A 13,971-nucleotide genomic window follows, 5' to 3' on the forward strand; every position below is an offset into this window, starting at 1 on the left:
GACCTCGTTGTTGATGGTTTTGAGCTTGTAGGCACCTTGGCCAGAGCATCTCTGTGATGACAGCGTAGTCCTCCCTACCAGCGGGAGAGCTTTGTGGCGGTCCTTGCGTACTTGGCCTGAGCAAAGGAGGGAGACAGTCACGCGCTTCAGTCTAGCTAGGCTCCGTCCTACGCTCCCCCTTGTTAGAGCTTCTAGACAAGAACCACTTCAAGAGAACTCAGTCCTTAGTACAGGTGCTTGATGGAAAAGCATGGTTCGGGCATGGCCCTTCAAGCAGCTTCTCGAAAGTAGCTCAGGGTGCCCTCCGCAGGCTTTCGGTCCCCCGCGCAGTTGGCGTTGGCCGCTAGCGAGCTCCCACGCCGCCGCTTGTTCTTCCTTTTGTTGGGAAGCTTGGAGGCGCCTTCGTCGGTGTCCTTGTCCTGCTTTGCCTTGCCCTTGAGGGTGTCTTGGTCAAAGGCCTGAGGTCCCGGCAAGTCGGGGCTCAAGCTTCGGTCCTCACCGCTGTCATAGCGTCCGCCACGATGTGGATGGTAGTCACAGCTAGCCCCTTCCTTTGCATCGCTGCAGGCACGCCTGTGGGCTGTCGAGGGTGTCGCGGGCGTCGCGGTGGAGGCCGAGACGCTCATGCACTGGCACTGTGGTGCGTGGCTCACAGCCCTGTTCGGCCTAATGGACCGATACATCCTCATTGGGTTGTTCTGAGGGCGCTTACGTCTACGAGCGCCAGGGGGTGTCACGCGCGTCGCGATGGAGCTCGAGACGCTCGTGCGCCGAACCCGCGGTACGTGGCCTTCCGTAGTCGAGGCTGAGGGGTTGGTTGCTTCCGGGGGCATGGACCTCTGTTGTAGGTAGCTGTAGCTCCTCGGGCACCTCAGGCGATTGCGTCGAGGCCAGTGAAGAGGAGGGGTTGTGTGGCAGCGGAAGACCGCACCAACTCTCCCTCCATCAGTAATGACGAAGTCCAGGTTCCCGAAATGCACGCGCAGCGCCTGAGACCCAGCTGACATTGAGATTAGCCATCTGGGGCCTGGTGTTGATGTCGAAACACGCAAAAGGCCCCTACCTAGCGCGCCAACTAGTCGGTGTTTCGACTAAGCACCAGCTAGTAAATTTGTATATTGCGCGTCTGACCCGGATGGTGTGCTGAGAGGACACAAGGATTATACTGGTTCAGGGCCAAATGTCCCTACATCTAGTTTCGGGCTACTCGTGTTATTAGTACTGAGTTTGTAGTAGGGGTTACAAATGGGCGAGAGAGGGAGGTAGTTGCCAAGTCTCTAGTGTGATGCGGTTTGTTTGTTCGATGAATCGCCCCCCCTTCAGTGGGACGCCCTGCTTTCCCTTTTATAGGTCAAGGGGAAGTAGGGGTTTACAACCGAAGGGAGGAGGGAAAAAAAGGAAAGATAATTAAGGCTTTTGGAGGTGCGTCGTCCTCCTGTTCGCGTGGGTCCCGCTGACCTTGTAGATCGTGGTAGCAGCGGCATTACACCGGGGTCCTGTTGGCCGTTGCAGCTTACGTGCGGGCGTCGTGCGCCATTCTTGTCTTCTGTCCCATCCGAGCAGACGGAATGGTCAGAGGGTCCCCTGACAGAAAGCCATGTGGAGGGCTAGCGGTACAGTGCCGGTCAACTGACGCCGGTTTGACTGATATTGGACAATGGTCAGGCAGGGAGTTGGCAGCACAGTGACCCAAAATGACATGTCATGGGGACGGGTCGTGCTGAGATGTGACCGCTCCCTACACGATGCCAGAAGTTTGACCTTGAGTGGTACTTTCTGGCCCGTAGTGGTTGGTGGCGACGTGAGCTTCTGTTAAGAACCGTGTTCGAGGGATCGGGCGAGGCGGAGCCGGCCTTCAGACGTCGGTCGAGGCAGAGCTGACCCTCAGGGGTCGGCCGAGGCGGAGCCTACCCCCAGGAGTTTAGCCAACGCGGAGCTAGCCCTCGGACGTCGGACGAGACGGAGCCGGCCCTCAGACATCGAGCAAGGCAGAGCCAACCTTCGGGGGTCGGACGAGACGGAGTCAACTGAGGTGGAGCTGACCCTAGGGGGTCGGGCAAGGCGGAGTCCTGCGGCCTTAGTGTCCATTGAGGCGGAGCGAACCCTCGGGGGTCAGACGAGGCGGAGCCCCTGCCCTCGGTGGTCAGACGAGACAGAACCCAGGAAGAGGTGTAGTCACGCCCTTGACTGCTTGGATGAATCAATCGTTGATGGTTATTAGCTCCTCCTCTTCGGGTCCCCCGGTATTTGTCCCCCACACCATCCTACTAATGAATCATACCTCCCCAGCATACTCCAGACCAAAGTTGAATGCAAGCTGGGGGAGAAAATGATACACTGATGCCACATTATGATACTGATGACAATATAACATTTCACAAAAGCTAATATCACTGGCTTTAGCGTGCAACAGCAAACGGCACAAAGATGAAGGGAGCGGGCAGCCAAAAGATTAAGAAAAAAAATTCAAGCCATGATTTTCGAAGAAGTTTTGGCTTACATCAAACTTCTGTAGAATACAACCACCATCTCATACTAAATAAGAGATGTGAAGGAAAAGGGTACACAGCCTGACCCCCGGTCAGGACCACCCACAGCTTACATAATTTGCCTAGCTTACATAATTTGCCTCCCCCTAAAAGTTAGTTTGAACACAGACTAATCACCAACCAAAGCATACTGGATTGCTGCTAATCAGACTCAACCACGACGACGACTGTGAAAATCACTCTCAATTGCCCGCAAAGAAATCCTTCTTCCTCGCTGGCCTCCGACGATCAGTATTGGCTATGACAGAAAGAAGCACCGCCCACTATGATCCATATCATGTGGCTGGACGGAGAAGAACACCCCCTGGTTCTTTCGTCCATGAGGTACCGACAGAAGAAAGACACAAAGTTACAGACAAGACTACCTACTACCAAATCCTCCGGATGAGATCAGACAGGATTCTTCACACAGGGCCTCCTCTGGGATATGGAAGGCCTTGTGAGTGCCCTTAAGCTTCCTATTTACAGAGGAAATTTGGAATGGTAAAGCTCCAAATCCTCCTTAGCTCTCTTGTCTCTCTACCCTACATCCATCAAAATCAGTCAGTTGGAATGCAAGAAGGCGAGTATGAGCGGGCGGGCTACCAATCACTTGCAATCTAGCTGTAGGGCTCCGGTCCACACGACGTTATCATCAGCCTTCTCTAGAGCCGCAACCTTAGCACAATGGCATGGGAGAAGGCCGACCTTGCTCTTCTCACCCTGTGGAAGCTCAACAGCCTCACTGATAGATCCGGACTTGATATCAGTGGGCGGGATGAAACAATCCATGGAGAGGCCTGGGACATTGAACGCAACCTCCTCGATGCTCCATGCCTCCTCCATACGGGTCTTGGTGTGGCTCATGGCCGCCTCCCCGAAACGGAAGAGGGTCACAGCTGAGCGCCCAGAATGTGCTATCATAATACCCTCCACAGGGCGGTAGTCCTCGATGAACGAATTGATGGTAGTCTCCCAGTAAACTGCATCCCCGCCGGTTGTTGACTGGATCCGGGTGAGGTGTGAGTCCTCAAGATGGACAAGAAGCCCAGTCTTCTGGCTGAAGTACCCAAAGAGGACGTGCCGGATGATCTCCGCAAGCCCCTCGCTGCGTGCTCTCAGCGTCTCAGGATCAGCACAAAGCTTCAGGATGAAGCAATCCTCCCCATTCACCTTCCTCTCGCCAATGCACCTTGCACCAGCAAACATGCTTGCTGCAGTCAATGGATCCAGACCCTAAGCACACATGGAAGAACAAAGTTTCAGTCAGATTTGTGTTCCTCCGAAACAGAGAACACAGCTTACAGACATGCTGACCAAACCGGTTAACACGGCCGCTATAATACCTGAAGAGCGCGGCGGAGCTGGCGAACAGGGCCCTTGGCGGAATGTGCGCCGAGCCATGGGGTGTGGCGCCACACAAGCTTGCCATTGCAGCCGGCGTGCACCTTGCTCCCACCGACAGCCAGCTCAATGTACCACATCTCCGGTGCCATCTGCCACAGCACGAAGCGGCCAGGCTCGGCGCGCTGCGCCACCATGCGGTTCCTCACGACGCGGCCACCGGTCTCGAACTCGGTAGCCACCATCCTCACCTTGCCCATGGCATACGAGTTCCGGATAGAGGAAAGCAGCCTCTGCCCGCCGGAGGCAGCCAGGTACTGCTGCAGGATGTACTGCGCCGACGAGGTCTCCTGCGTAGAACACATCAACACTGTTACACAGTTGTAATCGGTACACTAGTAACAAAAAACCAAAATTTACAGCTAATCATTATTTACAGCAAATAATTTCAAAAAAAAAAAAAACAGTTACTGGAAACGTCCGTTGCCTGTCATATCACAATAGGTAAGGAAAGCCACCTTTACAGCCGCAATGTGCTCAGATGGCAATATTTTAGGAAATGCAAGAACTCTCCAAAACACATCACATCAAGAGCCCCCATATTTTGCAGCAAGTGTTTCCCCTAGAGAGCAAAATGTCAGAGGAAACATGGGACAAAAGCTTCGGACTGCAAACTGGAGCAGGGAGCTCAGGAACACACAGTAATACAGAATAAGACAGCAATCCGGGCCACAAGGAGGCGCATTTAGTAGCTACCAAGAACCCCAAATCTCGACGCCGCGACCCCCAACGCGCAACTTTTTCGGCTCGGGAATTTCACCGAGCACCCACCCGGTTGGGTCCAATCTAGAGCAGGAGCACGCAAGCGAAAGCATGGACTGCGCAGGGAGCTTGGTTCTTAGTAGTTCTTACAATGGGGGTGTCCTTGATGCTGAGGTGCGGCAGCGGCTCGGCGGCGCAGACGTGCACGGGCGCGAGCGGCGCGCCCATGACGCCGAGCAGCAGCCTGAGGTCGTTCCGCCTGGCGGCCCCGGTGTCCGCCCCGGCACCTGCCGCCCCCGCCGGGGCGCGCGCGAGCTGGAACTGGCCGCGCACCCACTGACCCCACCCCTCCCTCCGCGCGCCGGCGCCTCCGCAGTTCGCGCCCGGGCACGCCTCCGGATCCGGGCCCTCCATGAGCGGCGCGAGCGCCTCCCCGGCGCCGGCCCCGCCGAGGCGGCGCAGCGCCGCCGCCACCTCCGCGGCGTTGGACGCCGACCGCCGCCGCGCGCGGCCCGGCGACAGCCCGCGCGTCACCTCCTCCCGCAGCGCGGAGAAGAAGCCCTGCTTCTTGGTGTCCATGGATGGCAGGGACCTGTTGGCGAATTGGTGGAACCTCGAGCCCCCCTCCTAGAGAAGGAGCCCCAGGCAAGGCAGGCGCTTCGATAGCGGTGTGAGGACTGAGGACTGAGGAGCCGCAGCGGGGAGGGCGTGGAGCCGCGCGCCAATATATGGGAAGCCGAGGGGGCTGCGCGGAAGAAGACGGGGAGCAGAATGGAGGCGCCGACTGCGTGAAGCAGCGGGAGTGAGGACTGCGAGGGGGTTATACGGTTACCAGTGGACTGCCAGGCTTCCCGTCACCGCCATCGGTGAGCCTACCACCACCTCCCCTGCACTACTGCCAGACTGCTGCCAGGCTGCTCTACACTTCTTCCTACTTCTAACTAGGGTTGCAATCTGCTTTAGCTCTTTTTTCCTCTCTTTTTTGACGTGGCTTTGGGTTGGTCTAGGATATATTGACGTGGATTTAGGGTTGATTAGAGGATAGTATTAGGCGCGAGACGAACGGGCTATGGAATGGAAACTATATGTTCATTTATGTAGAGAATTTTTGCTTGGATGCTCTGTGGCAACAAAGGAGAAAAGCATGACAATGATGCTTTGTAACATTGTGTGCAGTATAGCTGCAATGTTCCATACCTCTACGGCTCTACCTGTCTGCAACAATCCTATCCCCATAAAACTCGAGAGGCGATGAAATAACATGCATGAAATCTTCAATATCTCCGCTTTAAATTTGTTGACGACGACCATTATCGATTGACACGGGCAACATCATCACAGTCCGCCGCCGTCTTGGCAATGCAAAGAAACAAAAACGGGCTGATCTATGTCGACCTTGTCCACATATTCTTTATCGCCCCAATCTAGATGATACACAAAATACCATGAGTAGTCTTCCGTCTCTCCTTGCAACGAACAACTTTTATCGGATTTTTCCTAACAGAGGTGGCAGCCGCAAGCAACCATGGCTACAAAGAAAAGGAAGCCAAAGAAATTGCCAAAAGGGTGTAGACCTACTACTCCCACATGGCTACATCAGTACGTATCTCTGTCCCTGGGTGAGTTGAGCACAGTGCACATAGCGGTAGCACACAGCCACTCGCCGGCCCTGGCATGTGGGCCCGCGCCGCACCTTGACGGTGCCGTTAGCGAAGCTTCGGACGCCCTGACGGCGGCTCGCGCGGGAGAGCCGTCGCGCCGTTAGCGCACGTGATGGTGCTTTCCTCTGTTCCCATTGGCAAGTCTGGAGATGGAGTAGACACCACTTCTTCTAATCCTGCTTAGATTAGATTCACACACAGTTTCTAGTTAGCTTTATTAAGCAAGTGTGCCCGTAATCACCTTTGTTCCTCTTTAATCACCGACAAAGCTCAAAGAGGCCCATATGCCATCATGCCCTTTTATTTCACCCTTTAGTTTCGTGGAATTAAGGGCCCTGTTCGCTTGAACTTATGAGCCGTAATGTTTCAGCGAAATAACAGTGTTTTTCTCTCACAACAAATCAGCATCAGCATCAGTCATTTTTCTAGCTAGCCGAACAAGACGAAGAAATATGCCGTCTCACCCAAAAAATATATATAAAGAAAATGCATATTAAGTTCCCTTTTTTTTCTTTCCTGAAGCTAGTTTAGGTTGAAATGGTTTTAAGAACGTTAATACCAGGCAATGCAAGCAAGCAAGAACATGAGATGGCAAGGTTGAATTTGCAACTAATCACTGTACCTAATGCTCTTGGACTGTAGTGTTAGTAGTAATATAGTACAAGTAACTGTGCATTACTACCTTATGATTATTTTTTTCTCCTACTAGTTACACACAGTAGAGAAGTTGCAAGAGGGCGTGCTGCGTGCTTCTTGGAACTTCACTTCCGACCGTTAGAGGGGAACCAAATCTATTTTTCAGCGACCTCGATGCGCACAAACAAAATCAATTGGCGTCAAAACTATCTTGGTCGTCGGCGGAGGCTGACATGTGGGGCCGGTAGCAAAACGACATGGGCGACACACATCTGACAAGTGCAATTACTTATGGTTCAGTCAGATTATGTTCGTAGTATGCACAGAATCAATTTAGAATTGGCGACTTGTAGGGGTTGTTGTGTTGTATATGCATGGATTTGCGTATTTTCAGGGTCTTTGCCGAAATGTAGTTCCGATCCTCAGGAGCATGCATGCGTGTGCTATGCCAGTCAGTCTGTTTGCATTGGTTGCTGACGTTATAAGTAATTGCACTTAACGGCATGATGACAGCACGTAGGGTCGCTCGTGGATTAATTCAGGGTCTTTTTAGATCCCATGATATAAAGTTTAACCGCTAAACTTTAGATCATTTTAGCTATGGAGTCTTCAAATATGGTGGTCTAAAATTATGTCTAAAATTTAGTCAAACCTCACAAAAAAAAGGATATTAATCTATTAGACCTCAAAAGTGAGTGGTCTACAAAGTTGGCCCTTTAGCCCACTAAACTTTAGAGCATGTGATTCAATAAACAAGACCTTAGTTCTACAGGGAGACTGATATAGTTTAGGGTCCGTTTAGTAGGGATCCAAATTTTTGTAGAAACATTTCAGATCCAGATTCTCGCAAGAACGTTTTAGATAACGAATTAGAATCACTAATGTTAGTGTGAATACTGCAAGACCATTTAGCTGCAGAATCAGAATCACGTCTCCAGCGTTTCACATTCGTAGGCACAAAAAAATGAATCATTTGGACTGTTTCTGCTAGAAACATTTCACCTATATGCTATTTGGCACGGTTTCTAATAATTCTCGAAACAATCAAATTCGATTCTACGTGCCAAACGCATCCTTAGTGTAATATGTGATTATTTTTTGGACTAATAGGCTGTAGACTTTTAAAATTCAAAATTAGATGTCAGTAGACATGGCGATCAGATTTGCGTATAAAAACAATTAATTAAGTTGTTTAGTTGACTACGGACACTAGTAGAGAAATGGATTGTAGTCCCGGTTGGGAACTGACTTTAGTCCCGGTTTCCCAACCAGGACTACGAATCCGGGACTAAAGGTCCTGGCCTTTAGTCTCGGGTCACATAACCGGGACTAAAGGTCCATCTTCAGGAGAAAAATAAACAAAATTGTAGGGAGACCTCTCTTGCGATGTGTGAGATTCGAACCTAGGACCTCTTTTCTCGCACATAAACTCCTTACCAATTCAGCTGTACACCACATGTGACAGAGTCCTGGACACTCTCCTTTTGAATTGACCTGTGGGGTACCTTTAGTCCCGGGTAGAAGACCTTTAATCCGGGTTGGTGACACCAACCGGGACTAAAAGGTCAACCTTTAGTCCGGGTTGGTAACACCAACCGGGACTAAAGGTGGCCTGCTGCGAAAGCGTGCCAGGACAGGGGCCTTTAGTCCCTGTTGGTAGTTCCAACCGGGACTAATTCTTCCTTTACTCCTGGACGCAAAAAATATCGAGACTAAAACCCAAAATCGAAGCGGATGAAAGGTCATTTCTCTACTAGTGGGAGGAATTAAAATATAGAATTTAAAATTGCCTAATGATAAAATTATACACTGTATTTCTCATGTGCTTATATTTTTTGACATACGGTAATCTGTATTCACGCCGTCCCTAAAAGAATCAATTTCTATGCTAAAAATTTGTCTTCAAAAGAATCAATTTCTGGAGATGAGCGATCTACCGATCCACATTAATCTCTCTTGTAGTCTGGGTTATATTTAACACAACCTCTCTCTCTTGTGCTGCTATTGGATACTCCAAACAACACTACTTAATTAGGCTTCTCGGCTGGAGAGCTATTAAGGTTCAACAGTTTAATGAAGGGCAGCATGGTCTTTTATCTTCTTTGCTAATCTATCCTAAAGTTGCTAGGAATTTATTCTTTCAGGGGAGTTTTAGCAAGCGTACATTGATTGAGTTTAGTTTACTTATTATAATGTGAGTGTGAATACATGTATAAGTGTTTGTGCCTGTAATGTTATTTGACAAAAAAATAAAGATGACAGAAAGATATAAGAATTCATAGAGATTATGGGAGACCGAGAAATTTCAATATATGACATCCAATTTTGTGTCTCACTTTTTTTAATACTCAATTTATACGTCTTTCAATATCTAACCCTATGGTTATGAATTCTTTGGATTCAAGGATTCTTTTTTATCTTCTCTTCTTTTCTATTTTCTTTATTCACTTTTCTTATTCGAGGCCACCTGAAATGACCAAACTACCCCTAGCATGATCCAAGCCATCATCCAGACGCCCCTTAGCTGCTGCTCACATGCGACGTTAAGCGTTTGTTTGGTTTTGGGACTAGGGATGGGTTGGACCCGACCTAATTTTTTGGATTCGGTTGAACCCATCTCGCGTTTGGTCAAGGGACAGGGTTATCCATGGTTTTATGTTTGGATGGAGATAAGTTGGACCTAGGTTCAGATTGCTAGCACGCTACCCCTGCATGTCAGCCTCAGATTCCTTCTTCTTCCTCCTCTGCTCATCCCCAAGCGTATGTCGCTCCTCGTCCCCCACGCCAGAGCTGCTCCACCTCGCGTGCCAAGCCACCGCCACCGCTACTCCGCCTTGCATGCTTGGTTGCTGCTGGTGCCACCGCTTCCTCCGCTGCTCCCGCGCTGATGCCGCCACCATGGCTCTCTGCTCCCGCGCCGATGTCGCCTTCGCGGCTCTCTGCTCCCGCGCCGGTGTGGCCACCGGGGCCTCTGCTCCCACGCCGGCGCTTCCGCAGCGGGCCCTGCTCCAGCGCAACCATGGTCTCACGCTCGCCCCGCGCCACCATGGCTGGGCGCCAGAGCTCGCCCCGCTCTTGCCTGCTACTCCTCTCCATCTAGGTCGAGCCGGTCCGGCCATTTTGGCGGTACCATGCCGACCCACATCTTAGGTGAATATTTCCTACTGGGTTGGACCAAGTTTTGCTAGTCTCCGAACCAAACAGCTAGGAATCTAGGTCCAACCCACTCTAACCCAGTGCAACCGGCAATCCAACTTGCTCTGCTCCTCTTTTCCCTTCTTTGTCGGCCTATTCATGGCTTTGGCTGGGTGTACTCTCATCCTCGAATTTCCTACCTAGATGACATCAGATAACAAGTCTGGGACCACCACCTGATTTTACTCTCCGTAGAATTTCAGTTTCACGGCCAAAACAAAATTCATCCTGGCTGACAAGTGGGTCCCCTACCAGAGCTGACTTGGGCGCCATGTCTGACAATAGGACCGGAGCTACTTATAAATTAACATATATATATATATTCAGTAGCCAGCTACAAAATAAGTTATTCTGTAGCCACCTCCATTTACGATAATTTTATATACTAATTTACGATAATGTCAATACATATTTACGATAGTTGGGTTACTATAACACATGGCGATATTTACCGTAACGTTATAGTAAACCACTTAGCAAGGAGTTACTATAACCTCGTAAATTAATATAGTAATTATCGTAACTCAAAGTGGCTACAGAATAAGTTATTCTATAGCCAGCTACAGAGTAGTAGTTATATATATATATATATATATATATATATATATATATATATATATATATATAATGAGCACACCAACTATGACAAGTTCATACCATTTTTCTCACTAGCCATGTTTTCATTGGCAGACTTTTATCTTATGCATTACAGTTCTTGCACATTGTATCAAGTGATGAGCTGAAGAAGCAAATTAAAGTTTTAATGGTTCTCATACATTCATATATGTGTAACTCACTCTAAAAAATCTTACTACTTGTTTTCATAAACAACACAGAATTAGGGCCTGTTTGGATGGGAGTTGACCAAATTTGCCAAGGCCAGACATCCATCCAAGGCGTCCAATTTTATACACTAGGAGCCATCACTACTACAGAAATCTTATTGGAGGCGGGCGTTTTTTATTTCTGGAGGCAGGCAAAGCAACCGCCTCCGTATGTCATGGTAAATCAAACACGAAAAAAAGAAAAACCCGCAGACAGGCCCGTCGAGCGCATCCACGAGCCCATCCACGCGCCGCCACCGCCACTAGCTGGATCTGCGCATCGTCGCCGTTATCGTCCCTGGATCCGGTCGTGCCCGCCCTTGATTCGCCGTCGGAGGACGGGCACACCCTGGATCCGCCACTGGTGAGTGCGCCCGCCCCTGGATCCACCGCCGGGGAGCGCCACAAGGCTCCTCGCGCGTGGATCTCGTCGGCCTCCACCTCCTCGCGCCGGATCTCGCGAAGCCACCGGATCTAGATCTCGTCGGGGCTGCGAGCTCGTTGGAGATGCGCTGCCTGCTCCTGGCCATGTCACCACCGAGACGTGCGTCCGAGCCGCCGAGGCCGCCTCCGTCCGCGCCAGGGCCGCCCAAAACCGAGCCGGGGCTAGCCGCGTCTGCACCAGCCGGGGCAAAGAGAGAGAGGAAGAGAGAAATGGGGCGCCGAAGGGAGGGGGAGACGGGAGGGAGCGACACTGAGGGAGGGAGAGGGGCCGCCAGAGGGTGGGAGTGACGGGAGGGAGAGGGGCGGCTCAGGAGGGAGAGAGGCGACTCGGGAAGGAGAAACGCTGAGGGAGGGAGAGGGGCGGCTCAGTGAGGGAGATGGCAGAGTGATAGGGATAGTGAGGTTAAACCCTAAGTTGTATTTATATATGAGCCCGATAGATGTATTGGCAATGGGCTTTTGCTGGGCCTCATGTGTATTTTCCCAGGCGAGCCTTTTGAGAGGTCCGCCTCCGAAAATGACCTGATTTTTGGAGGCGGACCTCCATAAATCTATTTTAGGAGGTGGTTATTTTTTGACTGTCTCCGTTAATCAATTTTACGAGGCGGGCAAATGTGACTGCCTCGGTAAATAAAATTAACTGCCTCCGTTAATAGCCTAGTATAATATTTGGGTACTATCTCCTAAAATCATTTGTGTAGTAGTGCATGATGCATTTGCTTGGCAGGGCTGCATCTAAAGAGGCCCTTATTCCGCCGGAGACGGGAGGACGTAAAACTTTTTAAAAATTTCCATGCGAAAATTACCAATCATTTGACATCAGCAATGACAGATGGATCGACAATGATCCATCATGTGTAGTTTGTGTGGGTGTGCGTGCTCGTAGCCATCATTGAGGTTAGGTTTCTTTCAGCGCCAACTGTATCAGATTTTGGTCGCGCTCAGTCCATTAATTAGCAACAGTGACACCTCGGGGTGGAATGCTCTCAAGAGTGTTGGGAGGCCACTATCAAGCTAGCTAACCGGGAGCGTGCTAGAAGATGAGTAAGCAGACCATATATAATGACGACGCTCTTAGCATGCATGACAGCTCCATCAACCCTACAAAAAAAAAATGTAGTATACATATACTGTTGCGTGGGCCAAATTTGTATAGGGACCAAAAGACGGTGGACCACATATATTATATATGCAAATATGCATGCATGCAACTAACCAATATATGGATCACGTACGACGCATCATCACCTATTTTTCATTTTGATCTGCCCAATACCGTCATTCTGAAAATCTTTGATTGTGTAAAGTTTTCTTTCGTCATTGCTGGCCTTTGCCAACAAATTAAATTCAACAAACTGATGATAAATGATTCTCGCCTTCTCTCTTTCTCTCTCTCTCTCTCTCTCTTTTTTTTTTTTTTTTGCAAATAATGATTCGCCTTCTCTGAACTGAGCATATATAGCTTGGTTAATTAGGTTACTTGTCATGGAACCGGCCCACTAGGGGTTTAAGTAATCGACATGACATGAGTGCTCGTATTTTTGTAGATTTATTCTAGAATTTAAAGACACTATTGTTCCAATGATAGGTGACGTGCTTGTTGAAAGTGCTCATATGAGTAGGATTTTCATGCATGCGTCGTTATATACGTGTTTATGGTCTTCGGAGGTTCTTGTAACTAAGGGTAGGGTTTGTTTATGTGCATCATTCATAGGGGTGAGTGTACGTACATGTTTGTAAATGTCTATGTCTGTGCTTTGTATTTTACAAAAATAAAATGAATTTGTCTTTCTATGTAGGTTAAACACTATGCCATAACTACCGATCACTGCCAGTTCAAAACTAGCTTTTATTGCCGGATTTTGACCTGCCAGTGGGCAATCGGCAGTGATGCCTATTTTCACAAAACAAAAAGGGAAAAAAAGAAAAAGACACTATTAGAAAATTGATTTTAGGAGACAACCTCTCTTATCAACGGACAAGGACACATCTAGCGACCGTCTACATAAATGGTCTGGGGGCCTCCAGAAAATTGTATGTCTCTAAAAATCATTTACGAAGGTGGGCATCCCGAGGCGACTGCCTGTGGAAACCATCGAGGTAACCGTAAATTGATTTTCGAAGGTGGGCATCTTAAGAGGTCCGTCTCCGTAAACCAATTTACAGAGACGGTCGTATTAAGATGCTCATCTTTATAAATAGTTGCGTCCAAAAATAATTAATAACTTTTCATTTAAGCTTGGACGAAGACAGACTTTATGTCCAAATTGTAGCACTCGACGTGATCTACAACTTTGTAGTTGAGTGGTTTTTGGTTTGAAATTGTTTAGAGTCTCGAAGTATTATTTTAAGTTGATAGACTTTGAAATTTAAAATTTAAAATTTTCAAACGGCAATGGATATTGACATAGTCTACACCAAAATTGTAGTTCTCAATACAATCTATAACTTTTTAGTTGAAAAGTTTTTTATTTGAAGTTGTTTAGAGTGGCCGACTCGATCTAAAGACACTATTTGAAGTTGTTTATAATTTTTGCAATTCAAAATTTAGAATTCCCAAATGGCCTTGAATGTTCA

General features: G+C 49.0%; 1 protein-coding gene across 1 annotated transcript; it reads right to left on the reverse strand.

Moving 5' to 3' along the window:
* Positions 1-2,464: 2,464 nt before the first annotated feature.
* On the reverse strand, positions 2,465-5,534 carry LOC136508096 (uncharacterized). The gene is made up of 3 exons (XM_066502712.1): positions 4,785-5,534; positions 3,875-4,222; positions 2,465-3,764 (listed from the first exon to the last, which is right to left on the reverse strand). Exons 1-3 carry the CDS (start codon positions 5,211-5,213, stop codon positions 3,138-3,140), a joined length of 1,404 nt encoding a protein of 467 aa, XP_066358809.1. The 5' UTR covers positions 5,214-5,534; the 3' UTR covers positions 2,465-3,137.
* Between the last annotated feature and the right edge of the window lie 8,437 nt (positions 5,535-13,971).

This window comes from Miscanthus floridulus, chromosome 15 (genome assembly GCF_019320115.1).
Source record: "Miscanthus floridulus cultivar M001 chromosome 15, ASM1932011v1, whole genome shotgun sequence".
NCBI classification, from domain to species: Eukaryota; Viridiplantae; Streptophyta; class Magnoliopsida; order Poales; family Poaceae; genus Miscanthus; species Miscanthus floridulus.

Bases quoted from the DNA above. Each gene is read 5' to 3' on its own strand.
- LOC136508096 (XM_066502712.1), bottom strand. From the start codon at position 5,213: ATGGACACCAAGAAGCAGGGCTTCTTCTCCGCGCTGCGGGAGGAGGTG. The intron at 4,223-4,784 runs GTAAGAACTACT...TGTTCTACGCAG, and splicing joins GCATCAAGGACACCCCCATT to GAGACCTCGTCGGCGCAGTA. The intron at 3,765-3,874 runs GTATTATAGCGG...ATGTGTGCTTAG, and splicing joins AGCTCCGCCGCGCTCTTCAG to GGTCTGGATCCATTGACTGC.